General features: G+C 43.1%; 1 protein-coding gene across 6 annotated transcripts in view; it reads left to right on the plus strand.

Annotated features, from left to right (window-relative positions):
• HHIP (hedgehog interacting protein) overlaps nt 1–15,537 on the plus strand; it is a 385,274-nt gene that overhangs the window by 294,453 nt on the left and 75,284 nt on the right. For all 6 annotated transcript variants that reach the window (XR_004539039.1, XR_004539033.1, XM_033940011.1 and 3 more), the window contains exon 11: nt 1,729–1,810. Coding sequence is in view for 4 of the 6 variants with exons in the window: in XM_033940011.1 (XP_033795902.1) it covers nt 1,729–1,810 (82 nt within the window). In the remaining 2 variants the exon portion in view is untranslated. The remainder of the gene's footprint in view (nt 1–1,728; nt 1,811–15,537) is intronic.

Here is a 15,537-nt window from a genome sequence, read left to right on the forward strand (position 1 = left end):
CGATTGAAGAGGGTCAAGAATAGCTTGTGATATAAGAAAGTCAAGACAACGGCTCTGAACAACACATTCAAGTAGCTTGGCTAAGAAGGTGGGGAGGAAGACAGGGCAATAATTAGAGGAGCAGGTAGGCATAAGTACAGTGTGTTTGAAAGTGTCAGGTACAGTCGCAGTAGAGAGGGATACGTTGAGGATATGGCAGATAGTGGGAATGATAGTAGGAGAGACCGTGATCAGTGTATCAGAGGAACAGGTAATAAGTTTGGAGGAGGTGAGAAAATGTGCAGTTTCCTTCTCCATGATTTCAGAAAAGGAAGAAAAGACAACATGGGTCATCGGAGAGTCAGCTGGGCAGATGGAAGGAGGGAGAGGCAGAGGTGATTAGATCAAGAATTCAAGGTTAATCTTGTTAACTATGGATCAATGCAAGAAGGCAACCTAGGATGAGTACTGGAGAAGGCAGGTTATGTGAGCTGGTGATGAACTAAGTAACTGAGGGGCTTGCTTAAATAGAAAGACAGTAAGAATACATTTGTAAGGCAGGCTATTGAACCAAATGCAAAATAATGAGAAACAGATTATGTGATATTTAGAACATAAGACTAGCCATACTGAGTCAGACCAGTTTAGCCCATACTGAGTTTAGCCCAGTATCCAGCTTCCACAATGGCCAATCCAGGTCACAAGTACCTGGCAAAAACCCAAATAGTAACAACATTCCATGCTACCGATCCCAGGACAAGCAGTGGCTTCCCCTCTGTCTGTCTCAATAGCAGACTATGGACTTTTCCTCCAGGATCTTTTCCAAATCTTTTTTAAAACCAGCTTCATTAATTGTTACCACATTCTCTGGTAACATGCTGCAGAGCTTAACTATTTTCTGAGTGAAAAAATTATTTCCTTCTATTGGTTTTAAAAGTATTTCCCTGTAACTTCATTACAGGGACACTTGTAATTTTTGATGAACTTAAAAATCGATCAACTTGTACCCATTTGACATTACTCAGGATTTTGTAGACTTTAGTCATATCTCCCCTCAGCCATCTCTTTTTCAAGCTGAAGAGCCCTAACCTCTTTAGCCTTCCCTCATACAAGAGGAGTTCCATCCCCTTTATCACTTCTTTAAACCTTTTCTAATTCTGTTACTAGTATATCTTTTTTGAGATACGGTGACCAGAATTGAACATAATTTTCAAGGTGTAATAACATTCTTAGACTTATTTGCCATCCCTTTTTAATAATTCCTAGCATCTTAAAACTTGCAGATCAATATTCACTCTCAACAATCAACATTTTTTTTTTTAAATGCTGGCCATCACAGCTAAAAATATTCCGGATATCCAAATAGCTAGGACAGTCTTTTTGATTTACTTCTGTTTATGAATGTAATTAATGTAATGTGCACTTCCAACCTGCTTTAAATCCTTTGGGGTATAATAATAATAATAGCTATATTTATATCCTGTCATACCTTTCAGTTCGAGAATATGTGGAATGTGGAATAAGTGGAATATAAATGACTGCATCAAATAAATTACATTAAATTGAGGGATTAGGGTTGTGTAAAAGTGAGGCTGGGGAAGTTGGAACTAGGTTTCATGTGTGGTGGAGGGGTGCACCTGGACTGGAACCCAAACTGTGAGGGACGTTCAACCAGGCCAATTAGATTTTAAAAATGAATAAACAGATTACGGAATACACTTTTCATTGCTATATTTGAATCTTTTACAGGTGAAGTCTATATTTTATCAAGCAGCAAAAGCATGACACAGTCTCATAGTGGAAAACTCTACAGGATTATTGACCCAAAAAGGTAATATTATGTTCCCTTTTACTCAATGTGCACAATTAAAACTTGTGATACAGCATCTCAAAAGAACTATAAAAATATTGATGATACCATAAGTCTTGTTCAGTTTCATGAGAGGTTCTTAGTGATATTCCATCCATTCACCACCCTTTGTGTGAAGAAATATGTTCTGATGTTACTCCTGAATCTACCCAATTTGAGCCTCATAGCATGGTTTCTTGTTCTAGAACTTCCTTTCTATTAAAACATATTTGCTTCTAATGCCTTATATACCTTTCAAATATTCATGTACTTTTGCCATATCCCTCATCTCTCTCTTCTCTAGTACAATAGGCCTATTTAATACTTAAGGGTCTGCTATTCAAAGTAAGTGGGGGATAGAATACCATATATGCCTCACAGATGACATCTCATTCAGAGAAGGGTCCCAGAGGATTGCCCCATTGATTTAGCTGATGTTAGAAAACACCTGGAGGAGGGTCATACAGGGATTATTTCTGAGTTTCACAGCCCTTATATATATAATATATATAATAACAGTTTATGCTTCTTCTGGTGTGGTTGTGAGGAAAAATAATGGGTCAGTGAGATTATGTGTCAATAAAGACTACCCCTGATCAATACACTACCCCTAGAATAGAGAACACCCTGGTTTCCTTGACTGGGAGTCAGTGGTTCTTTGTTTTGGTCTTACTTAGTAGGTACAACCAGATCCCCATGAGTGAGGCAGACAAGGAAAAAAAATGCATTCATAAGTTCATTGAGGTTCTATCCATTCAATAGACTTCCACAAGGAGTGTCTGGAACTCCTGAAACTTTCCCAAAGGTTAATGGAGAAAACTGTGGGGGACATGAATCTATCGGAAGTTTTGGTGTATTTAGACAATGTGATTGTACTTGAAAAAAAAAAACACTGGAAGAACATGGAGAGAGGTTATTGAAGATTGCTTAGCCCAATGTGGGTTAAAACTGTCATGAGTTAAATGTAAATTCTGCCAAGTAGAGGTGAAGTATGTGAGACATGTGTCACAAAGGGGAATAGCCCTGGACCTGGATAACCATGGCTAGCAAATTTAAAGACTTACACTCTTTCCTTGGATTCTGTAGATACCATAGGAGGTTTGTAAAACATTATTCAGAAATTGTGAGCCCCTTGTTAGGATTGATGCATGGGTACCCATCCACAAATCAGAAACATGGGATGAGGGGTGAAAGAGAGAAGTATTTTAAAGTGTCTGAATATTTTGGTGTCCAATGGACTCTAGATTGTGAGAATGCATTCAGGATTATCATAGTTTGTGCAATGGTTTTGAACTTGCATTTGCTGTCACATGTTCTCCCTATGAACTGCATACAAATGCTTGTCTGGAAGGACTGAGAATGGTGTTGTATCAACCACTTTCTGATGAACTGAGGCCAGTGGCTTATGCAAGTCAGAGTTTATCTAAGACTAAAAGAAACTATCCAGTTTCTAGTTCTCAAGAGGAGAGTGGTAGACAAGTTTAGGATCTACCTGTATGGAGAGGAGTTTACCATGAAAATAAGCAATAACCCTTTAACTTGAGACGTGCAAGGAGTTATCAACTTTCATGAACTAGCTTTATTAATGGACTTTGCATGTTTATAATGTTGATAGGTGAGAAATTAATGATATCTATTGATACCAAGTGGGAGAGTGTTTTGTTCCCATATTCATGGAGGCAGATTGCTTGCTGTTTTGTATAAGTCATGCATTGCCTTTAAATGAGATTGTGCCCTTGTACTACAAATTCCTGTAATCTTGTAATTCTCTGTAATAGACTCTTTCTGAGCTCATGGTCCAGCTCCCTGTGTCTCATAGGACTCTTTCTAATTGTTGCTTGCTCTCCAAGCATGCTTCTCTTTTATTTATTCAATTTTCTATACCGTTCTCATAGGGGAGCTCAGAACTGTTTACATGAGCAAAAGTCAAGCCTTTTTCTCTGTCCTGGCAGGCTCATAATCTAATGTACCTGGGGCAATGGGGGGATTAAGTGACTTGCCAAGGGTCACAAGGAGCAGCATGGGTTTGAACCTACAACCTCAGGGTGCTGAGATGTAGCTTTAATCACTGTGCCACTCTCTCCCACTTTCTTCCCTCAGGGTTGTAAGAACTAGCAGCTCTCTGATCTAGCTGTGCATGCCTTCAAGATCACCGTAATTCCATCAAGTTTTTCACCATCCCATAACACTTTATTCTATTGTAAACAACATTGTGATTCATCATGTGATGAACTCTCTCCCAGCCCCTTGTACCTAGGGAATGCTGATTAAGAGCAGACTCTGGTAGAAAGGGCTACAGTTCTTTCCATGCAACTGAACTGTAAGTCATTTTCTCCTTGTTTTTGAGTTTCAATGTACTATGTCAACAAACAGGGAGGTACAGGATCTCACTCCCTTTGTCAAGAAGCTCTGAAGCTGTGGAATTGAGCAATCCATCAAAACATCTTTCTCAGAGCTGTCTACATTCAAGGTCAGCACAACTGTCTGGCGGACAAATTGAGTCGTCTTCTGCAACCTCACAAATGGACACTCAATTCCTCCCCTCTACGTCAGGTGTTTGCTCAATGGGGGACCCCTCGGATAGACCCCTTTGCGTCTCCCCTCAACAACAAGCTGCCTCAGTTCTGCTACCAGATTTACTCTCCCCAGCATCTCGAGGCAGATGCTTTCCTCCTGGACTGGACAGGTCAGTTTCTCTATGCCTTCCCTCCATTCGCTCTGATTCTCAAGACTCTTGTCAAACTCAAGACAGAACATGCCACCATGATTCTGATAGCTCCTCGGTGGCCCAGACAACCGTGGTACTCCCTTCTACTTCAACTCAGCACCAGGGAACCTCTGCTTCTAACAGTTTTTCACTCTCTGCTTACTCAGAGTCAAGGATCCTTACGTCATCCCAATCTGCAGTCTCTACACTTAACAGCTTGGTACCTTTCAACCTAACTGACTCTCTACAGTTTTCTCAATCTGTACAGGATATTTTGGAAGCTTCCAGAAAGCCGTCCACTAGGCAATGTTATGGTCAGAAATGGACTAGATTTTCTACTTGGTGTTCTTCTCGCCAAATGGAGCCAATGTCTACCTCCTTGGCTTCAGTTTTGGATTATTTACAATCTGGACTCCAGTCTACATCTATCCGAGTCCATCTCAGTGCGATTGCTGCTTTTTATCAGCTTCTTGATGGGAAACCTCTGTCTGCACACCCTGTGGTTTCCCGCTTCATGAAAGGACTTTTTAATGTTAATCCACCGCTCAAACCACCTCCAGTGGTCTGGGATCTCAATGTCGTCCTGGCTCAATTGATGAAGCCTCCATTTGAACCAATTGACAAGGCTTATCTCAAGTATCTTACTTGGAAAGTGGTGTTCCTGATTGCCCTCATGTCTGCTCGAAGAGTCAGTGAGTTACAAGCCTTAGTTGCGGATCCACCTTTCACAGTTTTCTACCATGACAAAGTGGTCCTCCGTATTCATCCAAAATTCTTGCCTAAAGTTGTTTCAGAATTTCATATCAATCAATCTATTGTTCTTCAGTATTTTTTCCAAAGCCTCATTGAGAAGCTTGGAGAAGTGGCGCTCCATACTTTGGACTGTAAGCGTGCCTTGGCTTTTACATTACATTACATTAGTGACTTCTATTCCGCCTGTACCGTGCAGTTCTAGGCGGATTACAAAAGAGCTAACTGGACATTTCCAAGATAGTTACAATTTTTTGTTATAAGTGAGATAAGAAAGCTGGATATTTGCAACGCACTCAACCTCACTCAACCCCACTCAACCTCACTCAACTTGCAACGCACTCAACCTCACAGAACAGCCCCACAACTTTTCATCTCCTTTGATCCAAATAAGTTGGGGTATCCTGTCTCAAAGCGAACCATTTCCAACTGGATGGCTGCTTGCATCTCTTTCTGCTATGTTCAGGCTGGTCTCCCTCTGCAGGGTCGAGTCACGGGCCACAGAGTTAGAGCAATGGTGGCATCTGTAGCTTTCCTCAGATCAATTCCTATTGAGAAAATCTGCAAGGCTGCCACTTGGTCCTCGGTTCATACTTTCACCTCTCATTACTGCCTGGATACTTTCTCCAGAAGGGATGGCCAATTTGGCCAGTCTGTTTTACAAAATCTCTTTTTTTTAACTTGTCAGCTCTCCCTCCATCCCTTTATGCTTAGCTTGGAGGTCACCCACCTGTTGAGAATATGCTGCCTGCTTGTCCGGGATAAAGCACAGTTACTTACCATAATAGTTGTTATCTAGGGACAGCAGGCAGATATTCTCACGACCCACCCTCCTCCCCGGTTGGCTTCTTAGCCAGTTATATGAACTGAGGTACCTCACAGGAGACGCGCGCCCTGACTCGGGCAGGAAGGCACTCGCAAGCTCTTACAAAGATCTTCAAGCAAGTCTGCTTGCGAGGCTGTCCGCTGCAGGGCTCCGTCGGTGACGTCACCCACCTATTGAGAATATATGCCTGCTGTCCCTGGATAACAACTGGTACAGTAAGTAACTGTGCTTTCTATACTGCCATTACCCAAGAGTTCTAGGCAGTTTACACCATAAAAAAATGAACAATCAGCGAAGTACATATATGTCATAAGATTTTAAAAAACAGGATTAGGGGGTCACGTGACGCTATGCGCCGATAGAGACACGCTCTCTCTCGGCTCCGGGACCCCGCTCCTCCACACGTGGCTGTAATTAGCCAAATCGGCCAACAAAAGTGATTTTTCGGCGGCGGCACTGTGCGGGCACGCATGGAAAAGTATGTGACTCGCTCCCAAGAGTCAGCCCGCAAGAAAATCGCCGCTTCAGAACGCCCCTTCTCGAAGCCTCGGGACACGAAAATGGCGGCTGCCTCAGGTACGGCTGTGTCTGAATTTACAGACACAGCGCTGGCTGATTTAAAGGGCGCTATTGCCCAAGTGCTGGGACCACATATTGATACTCTCACCTCTCACATATCAAAATTGGAACACTTATTAACTGAGACTGCTACCAGAACTACTGAACTAGAACAACGGGTTTCAAATGTAGAAGATACTGTGAACTCACATGAAATGGACATTGCGGCCTTGCAAGAAACAGTGCAACAACAGGCTGATAAGCTTGATGATCTTGAAAACCGGTCTCGTCGCAGCAATTTGCGTTTCCTGGGTGTCCCTGAGACTATTCCCGATGCTCGCTTGCTTAAGGAACTGGAGGATTGGCTTGAGCTGGAATTCCCTGATACTATGACCCCAGGCTCGCTCTGTCTGGAAAGGGCCCATCGCCTGGGCGTGCGGCCTGGTCGTGACGCTAGACCCCGTGTGGTGATTGCCAAATTCTTAAATTACAGACACAAGCAGGAAATTCTTCATCAATACCGGCTTCAGAAAGAGCCCCTGAAATTGAGGGATTCTGTTATTCGTCTCAGTCAAGACTATTCCCTGGCACTTACTAACCAACGCAAAGCTTTCTACCCACTTTGCACACGGCTGGTGGAACTTCATCATCGGTTCTTATTTGTATATTCAGCCTTATTGAAGATTCAGCATAATGGCACATGGCACTCTTTTTCGGTGGCCACAGAGGCACAGGATTTCATCAAAGTACACCTTGGTTCTTCTAAGGACCCTCCCTGACTGTGCTCGATTTAGCTAGGGTCTGTTACTCAGTTAGCTTGCTGTTTACATTTCTCCTGTATTGATATTCTGTATTGAAGTTGGTGTTCAAGCTCACTATACTTAATTTTCATAACTTGTCAGGAGGATTGGGGTCCCGTGAGGTGTCTTCACGGACCTCCTTCATATTCCTTCGGGGATATGATTCTTGAGTTTTCTGGGATTTGGGATGAGGGTTGGCGGGTGGGTTGGGAACAGTCTCTTGCTTTATTTTTTTGGTTACTGGGTTTATTGTGGTTTCCACTGTATTTTTGTATTTTCTCTTCTGCTATACGAGTTGGGTATTATATGACCTGCACTTGGGTGAGGCTGGGCACCTGGGTGCGGATATTACTAGTATTGTGTTGTTTACACTGTTTGTTCGAGCCTCCTGGGTGACAGCACACTTCATATTCTCTCTTGGAATGTTTCTGGTATTGCATCACCGATGAAGCGTTCCAAGTTGTTACGACAGTTAAAACACCATCAAGCTGATTTGGCCTGCCTTCAAGAAACTAAATTGACCGATGAGGAACACAAGAAACTGCAGAGGGGTTGGGTGGGCTCAGTGTTTTATGCGTCCTCTGGAGGGAAGCGGGCTGGGGTTTGTTTACTGGTTCGTAAAGGGTTGAAGTGTGCTGTTACTGTATGTCACCAGGATCCGTAGGGTCGCAATTTACTCTTACATGTTTCACTACAGGGTTCAGACTTTAGACTTTTGATAACATATGGGCCTAATTCCTACTCTCAGACTTATTTTGATTCCTTGATTACTTTAGGTCTGTTGGATACTTCTTACCCCTTGATAGTGGCGGGAGACCTTAATCAAGTAATGGACGCTTCGCTTGATCGCTCTGCTCCAGCTGCTTCTCCATCGGGTACACTGACTAAGGGCATTCCCTTTTTGTGCAAATCTCTGGGCCTGATTGACCCCTGGCGGCTCCTTCACCCCTTTGAGAGAGATTACACACTTCAGTCTCGGGCGCACGGGTCTTTTTCTCGGATAGATTACTTCCTGATTTCTGAATCTTTATTTTCCAGCATTACAGAGGCTACCATTGGGCCTTTGGAAGTTTCGGATCACTGCCCTCTGTGGATTGATGTGACCTGGGGTTCTCCTCCTATGGGGTCTTCACGATGGCGGTTTCCTTCCTATTTACACACTGACCCTGACTTTCTGGCGTATATACAGACCTGTTGGGAAGATTTTCTTCTTACTAATGGTCAGCACCAATCCACCCCTGCTCTTTTTTGGGACACGGCAAAAGCGGTCCTTCGGGGGGCGATTATATCTTACGTATCAGCCCGCCATAAAAGAATATCGCATGGTATTTTACATTTGGAAAAACAGTATTCCCGTATAAAATATAAGTTTTTGCAACACCCTACCCGAGCCCTTCGGGAAGAGCTGCATTCCACTCAGGTGGCACTTAATGCTTTGCTCCACGATCAGATTAAACGCTCCCTTTTTTATAGGAAGTATCGGTTCCATCGTTTTGGAAATAGAACGGGTAAATTGTTGGCTCACATGACTAAAAATTGGCAAGACGATCGTTATATTTCCCGCATACGGGCGCCTGATGCTTCTTACCATACTAAGCCTGCGGATATTGCTGATGCGTTTTTCCAACATTTTTCTAACTTTTATGCTTCCCCTGGCCCCTATACTGGTCCAGAAATTATCGATTACTTAGAGGATGCTGGCATGCCTAAATTCACTGCCTTGCAGAAATCAGCTTTAAATCGGCCTATTCAGGGCACGGAGATCCAGAAGGCGATTAAGAATTTGCGACCTTGCACAGCTCCGGGCCCTGATGGGTTTACAACTGAGTTCTATAAAATGTTATCTCTACAGGTATGTGAACCTCTTCTGGGCTACTTTATGGTGGCGTTGGAGAAAGTTCCTTTCCCATCCATGCCAACCAGGCCACTATTACTCTGATTCCCAAACCGGGTAAATCTAGAGATGATGTAGAGTCTTATCGCCCCATCTCTCTCATCAATGTGGACTTAAAAATACTAGCCCGTTTGCTGGCCAACCGTCTGACCCCTTTGTTACCTACTGTTATTTCTACTGCACAGGTTGAGTTTGTTCAGAGAAGGCATTCGGTGGTAAACGTTCGGAGGGTATTGTTGGCGGCGTCCAAAGCTCAATCTACATCTACTTTAGGCATTCTGGCGAGTTTGGATGCCGCCAAAGCGTTTGATCAGGTTAAATGGCATTACCTTTTTCGGGTTCTGGACTATGTGGGGATAGGGGGCTGGTTTTGGTCTTCTCTGTGAGCGTTGTATTGTGAACCGACTGCTTCGATACTAGTAAATGATTGCCTCACTCGTCCTTTTCCGGTAGGGCGAGGGACGCGTCAGGGTTGCCCGCTATCCCCCTTACTCTTTCTGCTCTACTTAGAGCCCTTCCTTCGCACTATACAGCGAGACGATGTACTAGTAGGGTTGCCGGAAGGTTCTTCTCAACTCCGTGTGTTAGCTTTTGCTGATGATTTGTTGCTCACTTTAGCTCAACCTTACAGATCGTTGCCGCGTGCACTAGAGCTTTTGGACGAGTTTCATCTATTTTCTGGCCTTACCCTAAATACTCAAAAATCCCTGGTGCTTCCTCTGCAACTTTCCGTTCAAGATTCATGGCCGGGGGGTTTTCCTTTGGTTTGGGCCTCCTCCTCTATTCGATATCTCGGTATTCTTATACCTAGGGACCTGTCCACTCTATACACTATTAACATTCTCCCTATGCTGTCGAGGACTGATCAGTATTTGAAGGCTTGGCGCCATTATCCTTTGATATTGATGGGTAAGATAGCCCTATATAACATGATGATCATTCCTCGATGGCTCTATCTTTTTCAAACGTTGCCTCTTTTTCTTCAGCACAACCATTTTCGGCTACACCGACGTTCCTTGCTTTTATATTTATGGGGTGGTAAACGATCTCGCATTTCTTTTCATGCTTTATCTCTTCCTATTACACAGGGAGGCTTAGGGTTATTACACATTGGTCGCCTTAATGTAGCCTGTCAACTTCGTCATGTGCATGATTGGTTTTGTGAGACTAATTACTTTTCTGCTACCCAGATAGAATGTTTAGCTTTTGTTCCAAATCATTTTAGCTATCTGATTCATGTACAATGTTTACCTCCAAGGGAACTTCATTATGGGAATTTTCTACTCTTTCTCATCTGAAAAGCATGGAAATATCTTTGTACTCAGTTAGCTATCAGACCCGATGTGACTCCTTGTCTCCCTATTGCTGGTAATGGGGATTTTCTTCCTGGTATGGGACTGGAGTCACATCCTCAATGGGATGGAAAGGGTCTCTTTTATTTACACCATGTACTTCAAAATGATGGTTCTATCCAGCCCTTTCAGCAGTTATGTGACTCTTCCGCCTTTGGTGCTGGTGACTGGTTCCCTTACATTCAACTACAACACTATGTCCATTCCCTTCCTGGTTCTGCGTTGACTGAGACTGTACAAGAGCAACTATCAGAAGCACTGTGTCTTACTGCACAATTGCCTATACCCTTACGATTTCATCATCGTTATTTGCAGGACTTGGCTGGTGATTTGGACTATGCTGCGTTAGCAGTTAAATGGACTCAGGACTTACATATCCCTATCTCTGCTGATATGCTAAAGCGGAGTGTTTCCTTGGGAACGAAATACTTGGTGTCTGTAGCGGAGAAAGAACATTACTACAAATTCCTGGTCCGGACATATTTTGCTCCGGTTAGAGCCTTTCATGCTCGTCTTTGCACCACTGATCATTGTCCTAAGTGTAGAACGCCTAGAGCATCCCTGGGTCATATGTTCTGGCTTTGTCCGGGTATACGGGCTTTTTGGACACGTGTATGTCACCACCTTGCATCTTTTTGCAATTGCACTTGGACTCCTACGGACACGTTCCTCTTTACATTGAAGCTGTCCTTGCACCCGGTCCGTCCGGGTATGGCATCGTTTGCTCGGAAAGCTGTAGTTATGGGCATCAAGACTATTCTACAATGTTGGTTGTCCTCTAACACTCCAACCGTGTCTCATTGGAGGACTCAATTGATTCAGCTGGCGGGATTTGAACGCTTGGCTATTTCTAATATGGACTCTAAAGCAGGCTCCTTTTACCTCACATGCTGGTTGCCTTTTTGTTCTACGTTACAACCCTCTGTACGTAGCAGGTTGCTTAATTAACTATCTGAATGTTAGATGTGGCATTGACTGTTCCCATGGGTGGGTGGGAGGGGGGGGGCATGGGAGGTGATAGTTCTTGTTCACTGTTCATGAGTGTTTGTTTACTTGCTATTTTGAAAACTTAATAAACAGATTTAAACATAAAAAACAGGATTAAAAGTTAGTAAACATAGTCATAGACATTGCTTAAAATATCAACCCTTTTGTTGATAATTTAAAATTATAATCATCTCAGACCCTGAATGGTGTGGGTTAAAATATCATCTGCTGGACTTTGTGGTAATGCAAGCCAGGAATTTTCTTTGTGCATATGTATTCTCTGAAAATAAAATGTAAAAATTATTACCTCTCAATACCCCCCTTTGTTTCTCTTATGAAAGTTTAGCCCTTGGATACAGATCAAGATAACAGCTATTACAGTAGAAGAATATTCCTCTGTACATTACCTGAATGTGCTTATTCTTATTGAGATGCCTGATCATGAGATTATATTTTTCTATTCATAATAGGTGACTTTTAATAACTAAAAACAATACTGAGGGTATGGGTGGTCTTGTCTATATCTTTTCTTTTCATGATGGAAACTTTTAATAAACTTATGAACTTGATATGCTGGTAGCTGCTATACAGTATAGGACTGTGCACTATTTTTCCTGTGTAGAATACTAGCCAACCAAAATCAAAGGAAGATCTAAAAGTAAACACCTTTGTTATCAACAGTGGCAGAGGGGTCAAAACTGCCCCCAACTCAGCTGAGTTTTGCCTATTCAGGCTGCCTCAGGGGCCTATAATATGTTATGGAGTGTTTGGAAGGGATAGTAACAGCTCAAAGCCCTCATGCATACTAATTAGGAGGTCATGTGACCACAGGCAGGCTTAAAGAAAGCCCACTGTGAAACAGGACTGCTTGAAACTACAACAGTGTAGAGCAGGGGTGTCAACATCCCTCCTTGAGGGCCGCAATCCAGTCGGGTTTTCAGGATTTCCCCAATTAATATGCATGAGATCTGTTTGCATGCACTGCTTTCATTATATGCTAATAGATCTCATGCATATTCATTGGAGAAATCCTGAAAACCCGACTGGATTGCGGCCCTTGAGAAGGGACTGTGACACCCCTGGTGTAGAGTATTTGAGAGGGAAAGCAAAATATAAAGGTATTTACTATTGTATCGTCCTTTGATTTTGGCCTTCTTGTTTTTTGGATTTCTGTCCTGCTCCATATGACTTGTAGATCACCTGCCTTTTTGGTTTACTTTGAGCAATTATGCCAGATGTAGAGCTCATGCCTGAATGCTGGAGAAAGCATACATAACTTACAGGATTTTACAAAATTATGAAAATTCTGAAAAAGTGAGTCCTTCCATGCTCCGCCCCAACTCTACCTAGGTACATATATGCCTATCTGAAAAATTTGCACTATGTAAGATATGTGCTACTGTACAGAATGGTACTTAAGCAGATTTGGACAATTTACACACATAAGTACACAAGGCTGCACATATGTGTCATTGTTTTAAACATTTATACTTTCCCTATATTCAAGCTGTGCCTATGGCCTGGCTTCCCTGAGTAGGCTAAGCAGGTTGGGCCTGTCTAGTACTTGGATGGGAGACCACCTGGGAATGCCAAGTGTTGTAGGCTGAGAGGCCCTATGTTGGGCATCAATGACATAGTGGAGCCACACTGCACAGGAGAAAGGCAATGTCAAACCACTCCTGTACTCTGCCTTGAAATGTCACAGGGTGGATTCCTCACTGTGCATATTAGCATGAGTTGGTGGCATAATCCATCCATCCATATTCAAGCAATATGACTGGCCAAACAGGAACACTAACCAATTAAATAGTATATTGACGCCTAACTGCTAATATTCAGTACATAACCAGCTACTGGAACATTGGTCCTCGACTTGGCAACTAAGCTTCAATGCCAATAAGTGTAAGGTCATGCACCTAGGTAGCAGAAATCTGTGCTGAACTTACACCCTAAATGGTGAAACCTTAGCTAGGACTGCAGCAGAACGAGACTTAGGAGTGATCATTAGTGAAGACATGAAAACTGCCAATCAAGTGGAGAAAGCTTCATCCAAGGCTAGACAAATGATGGGTTGTATCATTAGAAGTTTCATCAGCCGGAAGTCTGAAGTCATAATGCCATTGTACAGATCCATGGTGAGACCTCATCTGGAATTTTGTGTACAATTCTGGAGGCCACATTACCAAAAAGACATGCTGAGAGTTGAATCGGTTCAGCGAATGGCCACCAGGATGGTCTCAGGACTCAAGGATCTCCCGTATGAGGAAAGGCTGAGTAAATTGCAGCTATACTCACTCGAGGAACGTAGAGAGAGGGGAGACATGATTGAGACATTCAAATACATCACGGGCCGTATCGAGGTGGAAAATGATATCTTTTTTCTTAAAGGACCCACAGCCACAAGAGGGCATCCGCTGAAAATCAGGGGCGGGAAATTTCATGGCGACACCAGGAAGTATTTCCTCACTGAAAGAGTGGTTGATCATTGGAATGATCTTCCACTGCAGGTGATTGAGGCCAGCAGCGTGCCAGATTTTAAGAAAAAGTGGGATAGGCATGTGGGATCTCTTGGGGGAAGAAGTTGGGGGGGGGTCATTAGAGTGGACAGACTTGATGGGCCGTGGCCCTTTTCTGCCGTCATTTTCTATGTTTCTATGAAGGGCCAAAAGAGAATATGAGGAAAAAATAGCCAAGGAGGCGAAAAACTTCAAGCCGTTCTTTCGATATATAAGGGGAAACGTCCTGCGAAGGAAATGGTTGGGCCGTTGGATGACCATGGAATAAAGGGAGTGCTAAAGGAGGACAAAGCCATCGCCGACAAACTGAACACATTTTTTGCGTCTGTATTTACCAAAGAGGTTATACACAAAATACCAGAAGCCGACAGGCTATACGTAGGAAACGAGGTCGGGAAACTGACAGGATTGACGGTCAACCTAGAAGAGGTATACAGGCCGATTGATAGGCTTAAAAATGATAAATCCCTGGGACCGGATGGCATCCATCCAAGGGTAATCAAGGAACTGAAAGGGGCTATAGCTAAACTGCTTCAACTAATAGCCAATCTGTCAATCAAATCAGGAAGGATTCCTGAAGACTGGAAAGAGGCGAATGTCATGCCGATCTTCAAGAAAGGTTCAAGGGGAGATCCTGGAAACTACAAACCAGTGAGTCTGACCTCGGTACCGGGAAAGATGGTAGAGGCGCTGATAAAGGACTGCATCATTGATCACCTTGATGGACACAATCTGATGAGGACCAGCCAGCATGGCTTCAGCAAGGGAAGATCTTGCTTGACGAACTTGCTGCACTTCTTCGAGGGAATAAACAGGCAGATAGACAAGGATGATCCAGTCGACATTGTATATCTGGATTTTCAAAAAGTGTTTGACAAGGTCCTGCATGAACCGCTACTTCGAAAAATTGCGAGCCATGGAATCGAGGGTGAAATACTCATGTGGATTAAAAACTGTTTGGTGGATAGGAAACAGAGAGTGGGGGTAAATGGACAATACTTGGACTAGAAAAGTGTTATGAGTGGAGTGCTGCAGGGTTTGGTGCTTGGACCCGTGCTCTTCAACATATATATAAATGACCTAGAAATTGGTATGACGAGCGAAGTGATTAAATTTGTAGACGATACGAAATTATTCAGAGTGGTAAAGACGCAGAAGAATTGCGAAGACCTGCAACGTGACATAAACACGCTTGAGAAATGGGCCGAGACATGGCAAATGAGGTTTAACGTGGATAAGTATAAGATGATGCATGTCGGTAACAAAAATCTTATAAACAAATACAGGATGTCTGGTGCAGTACTCAGAGAGACACCCCA

Source organism: Geotrypetes seraphini, chromosome 1 (genome assembly GCF_902459505.1).
Source record: "Geotrypetes seraphini chromosome 1, aGeoSer1.1, whole genome shotgun sequence".
Taxonomy (NCBI): domain Eukaryota; kingdom Metazoa; phylum Chordata; class Amphibia; order Gymnophiona; family Dermophiidae; genus Geotrypetes; species Geotrypetes seraphini.